This window comes from Antechinus flavipes, chromosome 2 (assembly GCF_016432865.1).
Source record: "Antechinus flavipes isolate AdamAnt ecotype Samford, QLD, Australia chromosome 2, AdamAnt_v2, whole genome shotgun sequence".
Lineage (NCBI taxonomy): Eukaryota > Metazoa > Chordata > Mammalia > Dasyuromorphia > Dasyuridae > Antechinus > Antechinus flavipes.
Genome location: NC_067399.1, coordinates 235,108,121 through 235,127,331, shown reverse-complemented (window position 1 = coordinate 235,127,331; position 19,211 = coordinate 235,108,121). Strand labels below are relative to the sequence as shown.

The following is a 19,211-nucleotide window of genomic DNA, read 5'->3' as shown; positions in this document are numbered from 1 at the left end:
ACCAGTTTTTTGAGCATGTGCATTGTTAGTAGTAGTGCAAAACAAAGTCTTAAAAAGACTAGGATTTCTGTAGCAAAAATACTGTTATTTAAAATTTGAAAAGTATTTTTGAAATAGTCTTAGCATTTATTCTGTATTGATATACCTTGGTTTTACCCAGATATATATATATAGAGAGAGAGAGAGAGAGCGAGAGAGAGAGAGAGCTTATAGCTTCTGTTATCCATCCAGTCAGGGTAAAACAAAAGGGTGCTAGCTAATGTCAGCTGGGATGTAAGCAATAGAAGGATGTTTATTCTGAATTCTGCAGTGACTGAACTAAGGATTGTTTTTCCCCTAGATGGCTCTATAAAAAAATGATGCAAAGAGAGCTGCTCTTCATATATATCCTAAATAACTCACTTCTTTAAAGTCTGAAAAAGCATAGCAAATATATTTTTTTTGCGTACAAGGGAATATTGAGGTGTAATGTATTTTGGGAATCTGGGGATATCATTAACTTTTTTTTTTTTCCTTCTGGTGAGGCAATCAGGGTTATTACATGTATGAAGTGTCTTCCTGACTCCAGGACCAGTGTTGTATCTACTGTGTCACCTAGGTAGCCCATCATTAACTATTGAATAAGGAGCAACAAGAATGCAGGACTTAAGTCAGGAAAACTCACATCTCCCTGAGTTAAAATCTGTTCTCAGGCATTTACTAGCTGTGGGACTCTGTTAGTTTGCATCCTCAGTTTTCTCAAGTATAAAATGAACTGGGGAAGCATATTGGCACTATAGTATCTATGGTAAAAACAAAAAACAAATGGGGTCACAAAGAATCAGAAGATTGAAATGACTAAAAACGATTTCTAAAACTGGTTTGACATTCACATTAGTGCTTTTCCTGATGTAAGTTCAAAGAAGTCTAGTAAGTGCAACTTCCTAAATATTTTGTCAAAATCATAACTACAATTTTTAATTTTCCATTGCCTTGGGTAATCACCTTACTTTAATAGTACAAAGGCATATATGAAAAATTCAAAGTATATATGTAAATACAGCTAGGTCTTACAGAAAATACACTTGTTCTAACGTGATATAGAATTACAAAATGCACTTAATTTTCCCACTAAATTGAAAGATTCATTGTATAAATCTGTGCTTGCCTCTAGTCAAGATGTATCTCTGGGCAATTAGAAGGGCACCGGGAGTCAGCTGGCTGTCTTCTCAAGGATTAAAATGCTAACATCTTCGTTTATGATCTTCTCTTGTTCTAACAAACATGATCTCTGACAAATACTTGTCAAAGCCCTTAAATTGTGTTCCAGGCCTGGTTGCCCACTCTTGCCTGGTTCTTTACTAAGGGTTCTTCAGAAGATGTCCATGTCACTGTTTTAAGAAACAACAAAGGATCTTATGTTTTCCTTCATTCAGGTATCACATACATTCTTTGTAATTTGCTGCTACAGTGAAAATGAATAAATATGACTGATCAAGAAAAAAGGAAATAAATTATAACTGAAGTTGTGATCTCATCCATATGGAACCTACCATCTTCACAAGCATTCTATGCCTTATTTTATGCAGTTCTTTTCTTAAGTTTAACTCTAGCTTTTAAAATGTTTTGTGCATGCCAGTCAAACATCTGAGCTCTGAAGTTGTTTCCTTTCACTCTTGCCACATGATAAGTGCATTGCCTTTCCTGGTACACTTCACAATTTGGCTGTGTATAAGCCTAACAAAGCCTCCTCTTCAGGCCACCTGCAGTCACAACATGCAATTATTAAGCATCTTTGAAAATGGTGGATTCCCCAAATGTGATCCAGCCCAGTTTCATCCAGTTCATTGGTTACAAGATATTATGACAATATGTGTTGTAATAGTCTGTACAGCATATAATAATCAGTGGTGTGTTAAGCTGGGCCAGAATAAAAAGTAGTATTTCAGGCTGACTTTAAAAAGCTGATGGTATTTTTGCCTCTTGATCTAAAGACACATTAAGTACTGTCCAATGACACTTGGACTTGTTTTGGCTGGTCTCTATGAGTTAACAAATTTAGAAATTCAAAATTTTTTTCCCCTGAGGTAATTGGGGTTAAGTGACTTGCTCAGGGTCACACAGCTAGAAGTATTTATTTGCACTCAGGTCCTCCTGCCTTCAGGGCTGGTGCTCTATCCACTGCACCATCTGGCTGTCCCTCATATCTATTTCTAAAGTGAAGAGTTGGTCTTAGGTAGCTTATGTTACCTATAAACCAATAATGAGACTAAGTAGAAGTTTGGAAGCAAGAAAAACTGCCTGAGGAAAAAAAGTTACACTAAATTAAGTGCAAATACATAAAACTTACATGTGGTTAAAAACATTTAGTAAACCCAAGAAATAAGTCAAAAGAGAAGCCTGGTGAGTATTGGTGATATCAGATACCAAATTTATGTTTCCCTAGAGGAAATTAAATATATTTTTATGATACAACCAATATTGACAGCAAACACATGGATCTTAGAAATAGCCTGTAAAGTATGAAGTTAATTTCTTTCAAAATCATTTTGAAGTATCTAGGTTATTTATATTAGTGTGTGTGTGTTTTTTAAAATAATATGTATACCTGAAAAGTTTTTTTTTTGACTCACTCTATTAGAGAGAATCTGATAGAATGGAGAGGTTGACCTTAGAATCAGATCTATCTTCACTGTGTAACCCATTCAGTGCCCAAGGAAATGCTCTAAGATTATAACTGCTGGATAATTTGTACCGGTAGAAGAAATTCTCTATGCCATTCCCTCACAAACACCCAAACACTTCCTTCATCCCTTTCAACTACTATGGTTTGCAAAAAAACAAAAAAACAAAAACCCACATACACATATATTTAAACTTTGGGACGTGGTTAATTAAATTAATTTGCTTATCTTAGTAACCATTCCATCCAAAAAATGAATTTTTTAAAATACCCACTCTTTATATAAAATAAAAATTTGTAAGAAAAAAATTCAAATTTTCTTATGTTGACAGTTTAAAAGATGTTAATGTGCAATAATCTGTTTACTTAATAGCTGACTATACAGAATTTAGGGACTTTTTTTTATTGCTGTGCTTTGTGTAAAACAGTCACTACCTATTTCTGCTTTCCATACTAAGCAAGCAAATGCTCTGAATTTTTTCTCTACAATGTCAAGACCAAAGCTCGACCAAAGCTTAAAATCATATTTTAAAAATGAGTCCTAAGTGCTGACTTATACTCATAGATTCTCGAAGTTGTCTGAGACCTTAGACTTTAATCCAATTCAGAGGAAAGTTATGACTCCAAAATATTAAAGCAACCCTAATTGCAATGCATGTCAGTAATAGAATCAAGACTAAAGCCCCAAACTTTTCACTTTGAATTCCATGCTTAATTTTAACATCATGTTGCCAGGCAAATTCTATTTGGTTTTTGTGTTCTACTTAAACAAGGTGTCACAAAAAAAATTTTTTTTTTAACCTGGGTCTGTTTTCCTTTACACAGAATGATGCAACAAGAGACTGATAATACAGGATCTCAAATACTACAGCTTTTGCCAGACATATTAGAATGATGAGATCAGTGCTCAGATGTCTATTTGTTTAATCAATGGAAGGTGACAAAGCCAGAAGCATTCTTATTAGATCTGGTGCAAACACACTTAAGGCTGTTTTAAACGTCTCATCCCAAACTATGAAAACAATTCGCATTAGAGCAGGAGTAAGCATTTACAAGTCAGGTGTCTGAAGTTTTATGAAGATGAAAGCATATCCTTGAATAATTTTCACTAAAAACTCAGGATCCCAAATATATAATTTTTGCATAAAGTATATTCCAAACACAATTCAGTCAAAAGGACCATAGGGCAAGAGTTGAAACTCTTTTAAATTTGTTTTGTCCTCTTAATGGAAGCCACAGAACACTTTTACGATCAAGTTCAGAGAGGTTTGACTTTTGTTCTCTTTAAACATTGCTATTAATATTATTATCTCTTATTAAAATGAAACTGTTCTTTTCTGGGCATGCCCATAAAAAGCCTGAGCCAAACTTTGGAGATATAAAGAACATTTGCCAAAGTGGGGGCAGAAAGGAGGGGAAAAAATTACCCTCTACTATATTAACTCCAGAAAATTCTATTAGGATAAAAGCTAAGTTCTTAAAAATCAAGTTTTGCCACTGATCACACACGGCAGAAAAACACCACAATCCCACAACGACTTCAATTCTTAAAAATGAATACAAAGGGAAAAAAACATCTAGTATCTACACATAGGGCACTGAAAAAGTCAAAAGTATTTTCTAACACACATGGAGAAATTCTCACAGTATATTTGTGAGGTTGAGTTAGAGCTATTAGTATTAGCCCCAATTTTCAAACAGGGAAACTGAGCCCAAAGTACATATCCTCTTCAGTGTTATTGTGGCAAAGTTACAAGAACTGCTTGAAATAACTCCAGTTTTTCACAATTTTTTAGAATGTTAATTCTCTTCCTTTAGACATGGAGGGGTGGTAAGATAGTAAGTGACCTGATGATGACTGCCTCAAGGTGACTTTTTCCCCAAAGGGCTACTGTTATAAAACCCCCAAAGACCATCAATGGTAAATCTATCCTCCAGCTATTCTGTAATAAAGAGTTTAGAGTTTTCTTTATTGCTGACTACACAATTAAAACGATTCACTTTTGTACTGCTTGGAAATTTACACAAGCAATTCTGTATCTACATTTTAAATAAAAGAAAAGCTAGAGGAAAGACACAGAGAAAGAAAATACAAAATGACAAAAGCATCAAAAATGAAAAGGCATTTAGTGACAGTCTCTACAAGCAGGGCTCTCCAGAAAAGTTAAAAGGTTATCCAAACACAGTAAATGTGGATCTCAAAATCAATCCCAAATAATGAACTGCTACTAGTATTCCCTTTGAAAGCTGCAAACTGGGAATGGAAAGTCACCCACCTCAATTACCTATGATCACATAAACCACCTAATTTGCTCAAGTTCTGCTTTAAGTAACATTTAATATCTTTTACAAGATGGATTCTGTGATAATTTCCAAAAGGAGAAGCTTGCATTGGTTTATCGAAGCTCTGTTTTACAAGTCAATATCCTTTCATAGGAAACCACTATTGAATTGTTGCCCATCAAATAAATGAAGTTCAAAGCAGTGTTACACTTGCTGCTTGGAGATATCCCTGGAGATACTGTAATGCTTCTGCATTCAGACTAGTGCTCACCATTGAAGGAACCTTTAAAAACAAGAAATGCAGGAAAATTTCATTGTAGGCTATAAACTCTAATACCACAAATATTATTTCATTACATAATAACATTAATGAATAACATCAAGAAACCATTGTAAACTCACACTTTTGGCTACCAAAAGAATTACAACATAGGAGAAGTCAGCAGATTAGTAAGCAATTGAATAACCTAAATTCTCCTGAAGATTATGTATCAGTTCCTCTGATAGGAAGGTTCTGCTTACCATCAATCACACTGTCTTCTGCTTCTACATAAATATTATTCTAATGATATTAGCTGTCCCCAGTAACATTATCATTTTGTCTCGTGTTTTGTGGGATATGCATACATTAGAATCTTGAGGTAATCCAAGTGTATAGTAATAGAGATCTGACAACCCTAACTTTGCTTTACAAATAAATGTCCAACAACATATCCTGGAGAATAGCAATATGCTGTGTGAATTAATAAATTCAGTCATGAATAAAATTAAAATTATTACAAATATAACTTTGTTATTAATGAATCACAGAATGTTAGGAGAGGAAACTACACTTTACTGAAGAATTAAGTTGAGATGTGGAACCATTTCTTTCTATACTACATCCCTTATCTGACTGAGAGGGAGTTTAATGGGAGATTTGCTACTTTTGTTCAAACCTTAAATGCTCACCTAATACCTACTTCTCCTATCATATATAAGGGATTGTCAGGGAATAAAGCAAAAAAAAAATCAATCAATCAATTAATTGTCAATTTAGGGAAACTTTAACTAAAGATCAATGAAATGAAATTATAGTTAAAGTGAAGCATTTCTTTCTCGCTGTTCCATAAATTTAATGCTGAATATTGTTGAGAGTTAACAGAAAAGTTTATTTTTCAGAATATTTAAAATTTTCCTCCAAATGAAAACTTCAATTTGGTCAGGAGTATTACACACCACACCTCATCTCCACACTCAGAAAAAATTCAGGAGTTTATCCCTAGCACTCTTTCCCAAAATATCTCCTTTATAAAAACATTCAAAATTACACCCTCAATCAGATCTATGATGGAAAAGTCTCTGTTCTCTTCCTAATAAACAAAAAGAAATGCGGTGAAATACAGTATAAATAGGCCACCAAGATTATTTTGGATTTCAGAAAATACATTTTCAATTGGACATTGTGATGACCAATAAAACAGGAAACCAAATGAATTTCTCTATCAGCCACTAAAAAGTCCCCTTCATTTATAGTTTTCTATTTTCACAAAACAAGTGATACCTACCCTTCCTGGACATGCAGTAGACAATTTATGAAGAGATTGTGCCAGATGGATTTTGGGATTATTTACCAATTGACCTACAGGATCATGCTCTTTTTTGCCAGCAAAAGCAAGCTGGGAGAAAGCAGTCTGGTATCCTGGTGTGTCTTCAATATCGATAAAATGTTCTTCATCAGGGATTGTGTCATCTTCAGGTAATTCAAAAAGGCCAATCAGAGACTGCAATAAAGGTGTCCTGAGGGAAAAATTGGAAAAAAGCAAAAAAAGGATTACCAAATGAAGGGCAGACTTAAACAAAAAATTAGAAAATACAAATTAACAAATATGCCTTTGACATTTGGAAAGGACATAAAACATACTCCTAGGGAAGTTCCATGTAGGAAGGGATTGCATTTTATTGATGTGCATGGTTGTATATGGACAGCTAGGTGATTTGGTGCTTAGAGCAAAGGTATTGGAATCAGTCTCATTTTTCAGAAATCAAATCAGCCTTCAGATACTTATTAGTTGTACAATCCTGAAACAATTCATTTAATTTAATCCTGTTTGCCTTAGATTTTTCTTCTGTAAAATAACCCGGGAAAAGAGATAGTAAAATCACTCCAGTATCTTTGCCAAGAAAATTCCAATTGGGATTACAACCAATTGAATGCAACTGAACATGACTGTATTATCTCTGCAGTGTTGAAGTAGAACAGTGCATAGTAGGCAATTCAGAAATGATTAATGAATTTTAATCACTTAATTTTACACCATTTTACTTACAGAAGAGAAAACTAAGGTCCTGAGAAAAATGATTTTCACATGATCACAGGGCACATTAGTGGCAGAGCAAGAATATAGAAATCATGTCTCCTATAATTTGGACTTCTTTCCAAAACTTTTAGCTAAGTAATTTTATGATCATAAAAATGAGTAGGGATAAAAATGACAATACATTAAGACCTCTGTACTTACCAAAGCTTTGTATACTCAGTATCCATCATTGGAGGACATTCTGTTAGTAGTTTAGTTATGCCAACAGCACAGATCTTCTTTTCTACTTGTCCAGAAACTTTCTGTATTTCAGGAATAATAATTTTCTCCAAGACCATTCCAAACATTCTGTTAAAATAAAGATTCATTCTTCATCAGTATTTAGATAGAACATGATGGAAAAAAATAAAGCAAAAGGTTCAGGCACAATTTTTCTGTAAATGTTGAAAGTAGGAGAAACAAGTCCAAAGAGTATTCTTTCTACCAGCAAGAACAGAGATTTTTACCTCCTGGGATTTGAGCCATAAGTAAAAGACCAAGAGGTCATCTTTGGCCAGTCAATACCAGTATTTGAAAATAAAATAATGATGAGTATCAATCAGGCCTTCTTGAAAAAGTAAGTATTAATATCATTTTTTATCGCAGTCCAACTCACTCCATTATTTAAAGTGCATCATTAGAAATACTGAGGAATCTAAATGGAGATGAAACTTGAAGGTTTTTTTGAACATCTCAGTGAGATGAAATAATCAAGGGGGAACAGGATAATTTCTCATGGGGATCATCTTCCTTATAAAATACTTCCAAGAACATTGTGGAAATCAAATCATGGCAGTCAAGATTTCAAACTGCTGAGCCTGGGATACAAAAGTCCTACACAATGTCATCTACCAGTTTAAGGGAAACTTCTAAGACTAGTCTCCTACTTTCCTGCTAACTCTTACATAGATGGGATGATAGCAATCCAAGAACTGAAGTTATATGAAAACTCAGGTCAAGCAGAAAAAGCAGATGGACAAAGATGATAAGAATCATAGTTGTAGCTAAGAAATATAAGAAGCTAAAATCCAAAAAAGTTAGAATGGAGTGGGAAAGATAGATGTTTAAGTACAAAACCTCTACCGAATAACCTTAAGGGCTTAACATGAGTACTTGTGAGGGTTTGTGCAAATATTCTCCTCTCTTTCATTCTTCGCCTTCCTCTATGAGAGCAAAAGGCTTTAAGAAGAATAGTATTTATTATCAGGAGAGCTAGTGCTAGGAGATTAAGCATATGGATATCAGAAAAAAAGCAAAACATAAGAAGCCTTATGGCAGGCAGTCAATCAACAAGCATTTATTAAATGCTTACTACATTCCAGGAATTATGTAATAGGGATACAAATGATTACAAATACAATTATTTCATTTTAATGTCATCAACGAATGACATCAAGAAAACTTGTAAAGTCACTCAGGATACAATCCATATCCTTTGAAATTCAAATTCTACTTGGAAAGCTAACATGCAATTAGCTAGGGTTCCCATGCAAGCAATATACACAACAGATGATAATCCAGAGAGGGAAGCCTCAGCAGCACTAAAACTGGGAAAGGTTTCATGCAGAAGAGAGGATTTGAACTGAGTCTTGAAGGAATCTAGTGAAAACAAGAGGCAAGACTGAGAAAACAATCTAGGGATAGGGAACAGCCAAGGAGTGCAGCATGTGAAACCACAGGTGAGAGCCACACTTTAAAGAAAATACTTTCTCATCTGAAGGGAAGATGGTATGGAGTGGGAAGAAACTTGGCAAAGAGACCAATCAGGAGGTTACTGTAACTATCCAAGTGAAATAGTTATGTGAGGCTGATCTAGAGTGTTGGCTGTGTGAGAAGAGAGAAGGGGTACAAATGAGAAGACTGTGAAAAAAAATAAGACTTGGAGGCATACTGGAAATGTGGATGAATGAATGAGAAGTAGATAACCCAGGTTGAAAGGTGACATCCTAGACAATCATATAGCTGTTAAGAGGGGAAAATTTTAAGGGCAAAGACACCAAATTCTGTTTTTGACATGTTGAATTTGAGACACCTACAAGACATCCAATTCAAGATGATCAAAGGCAATTGGTTAAAGCATGACTGACTCAGCAGAGACACTAGGATTGTTTTTAACTTCTATTGGATTCTTAATTCTTAGCATAATCCCCAGAATGGTGTGAGTATTTAATTAACCCATGTTGACTTACTAATTACATATAGCATCTGCAGAGATTACAATTGAACCCATGAGATATGATGAAATGACTAAGAACTATAGTATAAAGCAGAAAGTCTCAGAAGGTCCCAGGATCTAGGTCAGAACTTTAAGGGATGGATATTCATGGGGGTGAGTGGAACAGGAAAAACCAATAAGGGAGACCAAGAAGGGATAATCACAAAGCTAGAACAAGAAGAGGGGAAGATCTTGAAAATCCAGAAAGGAAAAAGTGAATTACAAGAGTCAAATGTTACAGAGATCAAAAAGGATGATGATGTGGCACTGTATGTTCTCAAGACCAACCATGCTCAATTGAGGCAATGGCCATGAGAGAGGAATAGTATGTGGACCTGTGATTTAACCGATCTTTCAAAGTCTTAATTTCTATTATTTTTTGTTACTGATTCTTGGTGGAAGGTGGTACAACATGGTCACACCTGGAAGATTGGTTTGAGGGCTAACAAATCACACATTATCCCTTTTTTAGGCATTTAAAAAAAAAAAGATTTATAAAAGCAAAAAACTAAATAAAGTGGTTAGAAACTTTTGAAGATAAAATTTAAAATACACTGAATGTCAAGTAAACACATTACAATTATACTTACTTTGGCTGTATGCTGTCAAAGATTTCTTGAAGTGCCAGTGCCCCATATTTTATGCAGTATAAATTAATAAAGACTAAGAAACCTGTTGAGAAAAAGTTTAATGATAATTTCAGATTTGTTCATAAAGAGGGAGAAAGAAATGTAGAATAGAATCTAGAAATATACAAAAGTCATCTAAATCTAAAGTATTAATAGCACTAACTGGTCACTTAATAATGAAATTTCATGCTGCAAATTTCTGGTAGTTATCCCAAATTCTAAATCCATCACATATGAGTGATCATCAATTTCTAAATTTGATTTAGGAGATTCACAAGATCATAAAGCCCATTTAGTCAAACACCTTTAATTTATATATCAGGCAAATGAACCCAAAAAAAGTTTCCTTTAATCATGGAAGCCTCATACCTATACCCTAATACCTATAAACAGTTCTCGTCCCTTAAAGAGTCCTTTGTCTCTTTATTAGAATTTCTAGGAAGTGAGGGATTCAGAGAGGTTGTCATCTCTTTTCAATCACAATCTTACAGTGATTACATATATTAGCCCTCGGTGTTTCCAACTCACCCCTTAGGATTTTCAAAGAATTTACAGGTAGAAAATATCATATGCTATCAACTAATACGACTTCCTTATTTTATAAACTGAGGAAAATATAACCCACAACACTGATGCCCCCTAAATAACAGGGAAAGGGCGGGTTCTCAATCTACGGCTTCTGCCTTTAATGCATTTTCCACTACCAAATAGCTGTCCTGAGCCATCATCATGGTCACACGAATCTAAGTGTCCAGAGCTCACATTAGATTGTAGTGTCCTACGGAAAAAAAATGTTACCAACAGTGGTCAAATAATGCTCAAATAGGATTACTACTTCAGGCCTGTTGCATTATAAAAAGGATCTGAGGCTGGCAGAGTAATCTAAGCATTGGGCTTAATACTATTTCTATGGGAAATTATTCTAAAGAACGATCAAAAAAAAATTCAGCCCTCAAACTACCATAAGTTCAGAACAATACACTTTTGAAACATGGCCAATAATTATATCTGTTTTGCTTTAATATTTATTTGTTATACAGAAGGGCTTTTATTATAAGAAGGAAGTTGAATAGTGATCCTGATGAGACAAAAGGCAAAATTAAGAAAAGGCCATCAATGACATATAAAATACACAGAAGAAATCAGAAAGATGCTCAAATGGAGACAACTCTGGCAGTACAGAGCGTGCAGTGTTGAATAAAAATGTTTTAAAAGCAAAATGTATGTAACAGGAACAGATTTTAATTCAATCTTCTTTTTCTTTTCTTTATGTATTTCTATGGGCATGTGTTCAGCAAATAAGATTACTTATGATCAAAATTTCTAGTTATTTTTCAACCTTAAAAAAAAACTGTATTATCACTAAAATACTTACTCTTGATAAACTTGGTGGTTTTGGAATTCTGAAGTCTTTGGAACAGTAGAATGAAGATTTGCTTTCTGTACTGGTCAACTGATTCCCTAGGGAATAGAATGAAAGTATAAGATTACTGAAATAGCTTTATTATCTTTCTTAACATTGAATGAAGAAGTATGAAGAATGAAGAATGAATAATCAAACACAAACAATTATACTCATACTCACGGAGGCATGTGCTCAATAATACTGTTGAGAAGAAAGAAACCTTGGTGATCATTTGCTTTAGAAGCAATAAGTTTTTGGAAAACACCTAGTAATCCAGGCTGTAAGGGACAAAAAGTCATAATTAATTAAAACTCAAGAATAAACAAACCAAAAAAGCACTTCTTTTTTCTGCATCTATCAGTTAAACACTTCATGAAGATGTTAAAAAGATGATCCAAGAAAACCATCACCAGCAATTTTATTGAATTAGAATTGATTTATTAAATTCTATCTTTCAAATGCAGTGAAAATACTATAATGAACATGAATTAACTGCTTCTGACACCATTTTAAAAAGAAAAATTGGAATTTATCACACCGTTCAATCATGAGGCCACAAATCCTTTAAAGACCAGAATAATTCTGTCTTCAATGATTCCATCTCTGCGCCAATTGCTAGAACACAGGCCCAAACTAAGAGGTGTTCAGCCTCTCTCAATAAGGAATTCTTTGTCACATGGCCTCCAATCTATTTGAGAAGGTCCATCCTTTGGCGTATGAGTGTGGCTTTGTAGAATGGCTAATCCCATGGAGAAATTCAATTAAATTCAGACTTTTCTGATGCTTACTGTTTTTTTCCCTCTTATTAACTGTTCCTACTGTCTTACAATTAACAAAGTATTTATTAAATTTATAATAAACCCTGAAGACAGAACAAGTAATTTTCTCTTCATTTCACTAATGTGGAAACAGAGAGGTTTAAGTGATTTGTCCATAATCAGATCGCTAGTAAATTCCTCTAACCTATTTTTTCCTGGCTCCATGTATGGTATTCTTTCCACTACATGTTAACTATATGGTACCACTTCACTTCTATACCTAAAGATCAGGGACAAAAGAGAAAAAAAGGCTATGAAACTTCTAAACCCCTTAATAATTGCAGTATTCTTTTTTATGATTTTCTCATGGTATTACAGATTTAGAGTTTGAAGGGAAGTCTGAATGAACCTGAGGCTCAAACACATTAAGTCATTCTTGCCAGGTTAGTCAGTCAGTTACTTAGCAAAGCCGGGATTCAAAACTCAGCTGCTCTCACTGCAAGTGAAGCTACGCATTTTAAATGACAGATTCCATTTTGCGAAGTGGAGATCTCATAATAATAACTTTTCAGGTATTAGGAGTATGCAAATTTTAAAAATCTATTTTTAAATAACTCAAGTGTCTACAGTGTTTAAAATAGTACAAAGCATTTTACTGACAACCTTGAAGCAGATAACCCAAGTATTCCTAAACTAATTTTAGGAAGAAACAAGATCCCACAATAATATCTATCAATTCAATGTAATTCATCTTTTTTTTTTTTTAAATTTAAATTTTATTTTATTTAATAATAACTTTGTATTGACAGAATCCATGCCAGGGTAATTTTTTACAACATTATCCCTTGCACTTGCTTATGTTTCGATTTTTCCCCTCCCTCCCTCCACTTCTCGGCCCCCCCCCCCCCCCGATGGCAAGCAGTCCTATATATGTTAAAATATGTTGCAATATATCCTAGATAATGTAATTCATCTTAAGAAAAAATAAAAACATACTTTGTAAAGCTAGCTTTGAAAATAATGATTAGGAGTCAAAAGTAATCCAACTTACAATTTTATCTGCTGCAGCACTTGCTATTGTATTTGAACCTTTTTCCAAAAATGCCTGGAGGAGCCTCACCAGAGGAGGAATGTTTCCTGCTCTTTCCCACAGCACTGGCTGGAGGAGGTGAGGAAACAAGGCCATATAGGAAGATGGAATGCCATTTTTGTGTGTTTCCAGAAGCAAGGACATCACTTGAAACACATATGGAATAAATTCTATATAATGGAAGAAAAAACATTCCCTTTAGAACCAATGTAACCACATTATATAGATGTTTACCCTGTAAGCCTGCTCTAACTCTTAACTATCATTCTTACTCCCTTGTTTAGCGACAGATCTTCCACTAGCTTACCTTGTACATCGTTCTGCAGAATTTCTGTAAATACCATAAACAAAGCCTCTTCGAAGTTTACAACAGCAGCAGGATTGGCTTTGCAAGTTATCCTTATGGATAAACAAATTGCCTCAAACATGTAATGATTAAAGTGAGGTTTGCTTGGGTTCTGAAAAAAGAAAATAAAAAGCCATACAAACTATGTTATAGTCAGTATTTAAATAGCTATCTTAAACTGCTGATAAAGTTTTGGGATAAAATGCCTTTACTTCACTTTATAATAATGGCCCAAGTCATTTGGTGTTTGTTTCACAGCTTACAAAGCCCCTTTGGGTCAACAATTGTAAGTATTTTTTACAGACAAGAAATTTGAGGTTTAAAGGGAAACAACACAGCACAACAGAGCCAAAATTCAGAATCAGTCTGAGCTACAGGTGCCAAAGGCATCTATGTGAATTCTGTCAACAGAATCTCTAACAACTGGGTTTCTAACCTTCAAGTGAAAACATTTAGGAAAGGAGAATTTATCACCATCCAACGGAAGTGTAATTGTTAGGAAGTTATTCTTTACAGTGAAATGAAATTCACTTCCCTGCAACTTCCTCACAGCATTTCTAGTTCTGCCCTTTAAAGTCAAACAAAATAAGTATAATCTCTCTTCTACATGGTAACCCTCAAAGTTGTACTACATTCCTTCTATCTTCAAATGATACTTATGTGGTATGCCCACCAGGCTCCACAACTATCTTAGCATACCTACTCTGGATACACCCTAGCACGTCATGGTCATCTTTAAAATATGTCTCCCAGAACTAAACTCCAAGTGTGATGATTTAGGAAAGAAAGAGGATATTAGAATTACAGAACATAGGCATGGCTCTTTCTACTTTGCTGTACTTTCCTATTTGTATTAACTATTTCTCAAGAGATCCTAAAGCGCAGTTTTAAAACTTAAGTTTTATATACATGAACTTAAAATTTATTAAAACTAGGAATTCTCATGAGTTTTTTACTCTATTGCAAAATCAATGTATTAGCAAAAGCAAATTTCAAAGGAAGTAGATGAAGCCCTCTCTTCACCCCTTAAAAATAATAAAAAATTTATTTTAAATATTATCCTAGCCAGAAGCCTTTAGAGTAATCTGAAAGAGAAATCCCTATCAGTTTTACTTTAGATATCAAATCCTCAGAAATCATGAGTTGCTGTCTTCTCTGTAAATCAGTCACAGGGACTCTTCCTTCAGCTGTTAGAGCCAGGGACTCCTGACTGATCTATTCAAGAGGACTAGTGTGTAAACTAAAAGAAAGGAAGTTTCTTGATTATTTCAATTACCAGTTAGGAAAAACTCTTTAGAAGAGTGATCAAAGTCAGACCCAGTGATTTTAGCAAACCGACTTTCCAAAGGTATAAGAAAAACATCAAGAGACTACTTTTTCTATTAGATGTTAACCTTAAGTTATGTAATAATGCCTTTTCATACTAGATTTTCCTTGTACAAAGTTTCTGTTACTTAAAAATGTCTTGTGCTGAGAGACATTTGAGGACATGAGGAATAATTATGGCCATTTTTTCCTTCAAGCCAAACATTCAGATTAGAATGAAAAAAAATTTTTTTAAAATCATTCCTGGGAATTTATGTCTGTTGTCATGGAGTCAAATTTTTCAGAGTCCAATGTCACTCCCAGAAAATAACATCAAATTTTGGAAATCTTGTTGGCTAAGAGTGTCATTTAATAAAATGATAGTCTGAATGAACAAATACACCTCTCCTAATCATCGAATTTATTAGAAAGGAGTATGCAGAAAACTAAAAATGTGATTTGTATTTCGGAACTGTCTATCCTTACCTTACTAACAGCTAACAGCTTCTGTGTAAGTTGTGTGATGAGAGTAGGGATATATGGAATTATGGCTTCTTGCAGGAGAGAAAAGCTTCTCATAATAGCTGTAAAAGAAACAGACTTAGTCAAAATTCCAGGACACAACAGTAACAGGTTAAGTAAAAAAGTCCAATTCCATTGTGAAATGGACTACTAAAGTGGCACTAGAGTGCTAACTGGGCCTGAAACAGGATGAGCTGAATTCAAATGTGACTTGACACTTATTAGCCATATTTCCCTGGGCAAGTTATTTCATTTATCTGCCTGCTTTTCTTCATCTGTAAAAATGGGAAAATATAGCAACTAACTCTCAGGGTTGTTCTGAATATCAAATAATATCTGTAATACAGATCTCTATAAATCTTAAAGTGTGTCATAAATATTAGCTATGTTAACAAAATTTAAAATATCTGTTTAGCATATGACAAAACTTCCCTCAACATTCACAGGAATTAAGGGTATAAGATGCCTGTGAATGAGAAAAACCACAAATAATTCTAGACCCCACCCCAAACTTTTATTTTTAATAGCTCTAATCATTTATTTAACACACAAAAAAGTAAAACAACACACTGCACCCAAAGTTGCAGTTTCAATGTAAGACAGATCAGTAATGTCATACACTAAGCTGAGTCTTCTCAGCTGCCTGTGCAACTGCAGAAAATGCTTCATGGATTTCCTTCTACAAAAAGTACAAGATACAAAGATCATTGTGAGAAAATCAGATGACACAGACTGGATGGTAGAGACAAGACACTTTCCCCAAAAGAGTGCATAGCCAGTAGTTTTTTAGGGACCCTGAAATTTAAAACAAATATTTAACTTGATAATTTATGCATATACTCATGGTAGCAAATGTTAAAGCAAATTCATAATATGCAATATTTATGCATTTATGATTTACTGAAATTTTTTGTTTTCTTTAAACATGTACCATTATATATTAATTTATAATCTTCTACAACAAATCACTAAAAATTATCATTTAATCTATTTAACATGTAAAGGACTGCTTGCCATCTGGGGAAGAGGGGTGGAGGAAGGGAGGAGAAAAATCGGAACAGAAGTGAATGCAAGAGATAATGTTGTAAAAAATTACTCTGGCATGGGTTCTATCAAGAAAAAGTTATTTTAAAAAATAAAATTAAATAAATAAAAAATATCATTTAATTATTAATAATAAACCTTCAATAACTGAAACCATGAATGTGAAACCTGAGAATGTCAAGGGGATAAATGTAATCTCTCTCTTTCCCTACAAAACAAGCCCTCAACACTTACAAAATAGTTTTAATTAGTCAGTCCCTCTGGGTTCTTTTAGCATAGGCATTGACATGAAAAAAAGAGAGATCGAGAGGGCAGAGAAAACTATAAATTAGAGAACCTCAAAAGGCCTCAAATGCTGTCACCCCTACTACTACAAAATTGAATACAGCCTACAGTATATGGAGGGCCCAAAAAATATGTAAACAATCTGAGAAAAAAAGGAAAGAGGAAATCTCTATAAGGCATACAGACTTATACTTTGGGCCAGAAATGTCAAATAATCCACACTACTAAACTGGCCAGAACCAGATTAAAATATAATTGAGAAATATTTAATAAACTAAAAACAGATAAGAAGACATTTTAAAATTTAAATCAACAAGAATCCTGCGTCAGAGGATCTTATATAAAAATTATTAGTGGTTCTTCTCTACTTAAGTTGGATGTCACCAGTTAAACCAAATGCTATGCAAACATTTTGTCATCTCTATAGATGCATACTAACACCAATCACAAAATGACAACAACCATTTTTGCCAAAGTATGAGTCACTGAAACTACTATGCAGTAAAAGGAGTTAGCTATTTCTTGAGAAAAGTGTGCCATTTTTGAAACTGTTATTTTTCTTACAATAATCTTAATTTGTAATTAAAATGCTATTTTCCTATTTTATTCCTAAAACATTTAAAAAAAATTTTTTAACAGAGTTTTGTCACATAAATAAAAATTTAAAAACACATAATTTGGCACAATTCTGAGTATAACTACTATCTGGAATTTGAAATTAGATAATTAGTTATGGTCTCATATATCCTAGAGAAATGCTTACCTTTCATTATATATTCATTTTCAGAAGAGCCAGGAAGTGTGAGTGCTTTGAAAAGATTTGTTAGCAGAATCTCTACAAAGGGTGCGATTTCTGCAGCTGTAATACTATAAACACAATTCCAATTAATACTAACAACTATTTTACTGGGGATTACCATAAAGCAAAAAACTTAATCCCAATCTAATTTCTACAAATCTGTAAGCCAATATACTATTTAACACCAAAAGACTGACTGTTCAGAAAATTATGATGTGAAGAACAAAAGTCAAACTTTTTTTTTTTTTTTGCAGAGGTAGTAGAGATCATACGTATTCAAATCAAATAGCCCCAAAGCCACTTTTTTTCCCATCACTCACTGTTTTGCTATAATCCATTCCTTTGATCCACAGCTGAATGCTGACAGCAGTTACATTTCCTCTATTTACTACTACATGAAAAGCATGGTTGGAGTGAAAGAAATGATTCAGGAAGGCATGATTCACACTCTTCACTAAATAGACTCAGCAAAGCTTCCCCTAAAACTATGCCATTCTTTGTGGTCAGAAAACTTACAGTATAGTGTTGTTAGATCCTTTCATGGTAAACAGTCTTTCAAGAGCATGAGCTGCATATGTGTGAACCACAATACTTTCAGCTTGAAGATGATTGATCAGAAGAGGAATGGAAGCCAAAAGTTGCTCTTTAGGTACCTAAATAATTCAGCAACATGATTTTCATTCATAATAAAAATATATTCATCTAACATAATCAACAAATCAAAGAAAACAGACTTTTACTCGCATTTGGAAGCTTATTTAACAGTTTAAAAGCTATTTAAAAAACATTATGATTTTTCTTGTGCAGCATGATAAATTTAGAAATGTTTAGAAGAAGAACTGCACATGGTTAACTTATGTTGGATTACTTGCAGTCTAAGGAAGGGAGAAATGGGGGAGAAAACTCTACAGGGGTTAGAGTTTGTTGAAAAATATGAATCAGAGAGGAAATGATCTGTTAATGTTAAAAGATTCACCATTATATTGCTGAAAATAATTTAAATTGCTTTCCAAATAATTGAGGGAAAAAAAGGAATTTGGGAAAGAAAAACCTATTTCAAACATTAGCAAAATTTGTTGTGTAAAAGTTATCATTAAAGGAAAAGAGATGATAATACCCAGTAAAAAGACAAGAAATCTGATACATAAAACAGTAAGAAGTTTAGGAGGTAAATAATGATCAAAAAAGAGAAAAAAAAACTTACTTGATTCCTGAAAATCATGATATATTTGATACCATCAGCTTTAAGTACAGGAAATTCATTCACTATTAAAGAATAACAGAACATCATGGTAACTCAAGTCATAAACACTAAATCACTAAAAAGTAAACCATAAGCAAATCATTCCAAAATTTAAGACTTCTGGGGGTAAAAGTTGGTTTTACTTATGCTTTAATTTCTTTTCCAATCCTTTAGGAAAAGTTGAGAGTTCTTAATAGCTAATTAAGAACAATTACAAAAAGATTTTATATCAGATATATGTTGTTCTGCTATAATGCTTGTTTTGAATACATGAATTTGTTCCACA

General features: G+C 33.7%; 1 protein-coding gene across 1 annotated transcript in view; it reads right to left on the bottom strand.

Moving 5' to 3' along the window:
- Positions 1 to 3,569: 3,569 nt before the first annotated feature.
- The window catches only part of CSE1L (chromosome segregation 1 like), a 57,741-nt gene continuing 42,099 nt past the window's right edge, over positions 3,570 to 19,211 (bottom strand). The window contains exons 14-25 of the mRNA XM_051976534.1: positions 18,887 to 18,948; positions 18,199 to 18,335; positions 17,647 to 17,750; positions 15,519 to 15,616; positions 13,689 to 13,839; positions 13,343 to 13,551; positions 11,714 to 11,811; positions 11,504 to 11,589; positions 10,090 to 10,171; positions 7,447 to 7,593; positions 6,493 to 6,724; positions 3,570 to 5,228 (exon numbers count right to left, since the gene is read on the bottom strand). Of these exons, the coding sequence (XP_051832494.1) occupies positions 5,139 to 5,228; positions 6,493 to 6,724; positions 7,447 to 7,593; positions 10,090 to 10,171; positions 11,504 to 11,589; positions 11,714 to 11,811; positions 13,343 to 13,551; positions 13,689 to 13,839; positions 15,519 to 15,616; positions 17,647 to 17,750; positions 18,199 to 18,335; positions 18,887 to 18,948 (1,496 nt within the window). The 3' untranslated portion in view covers positions 3,570 to 5,138. The remainder of the gene's footprint in view (positions 5,229 to 6,492; positions 6,725 to 7,446; positions 7,594 to 10,089; positions 10,172 to 11,503; positions 11,590 to 11,713; positions 11,812 to 13,342; positions 13,552 to 13,688; positions 13,840 to 15,518; positions 15,617 to 17,646; positions 17,751 to 18,198; positions 18,336 to 18,886; positions 18,949 to 19,211) is intronic.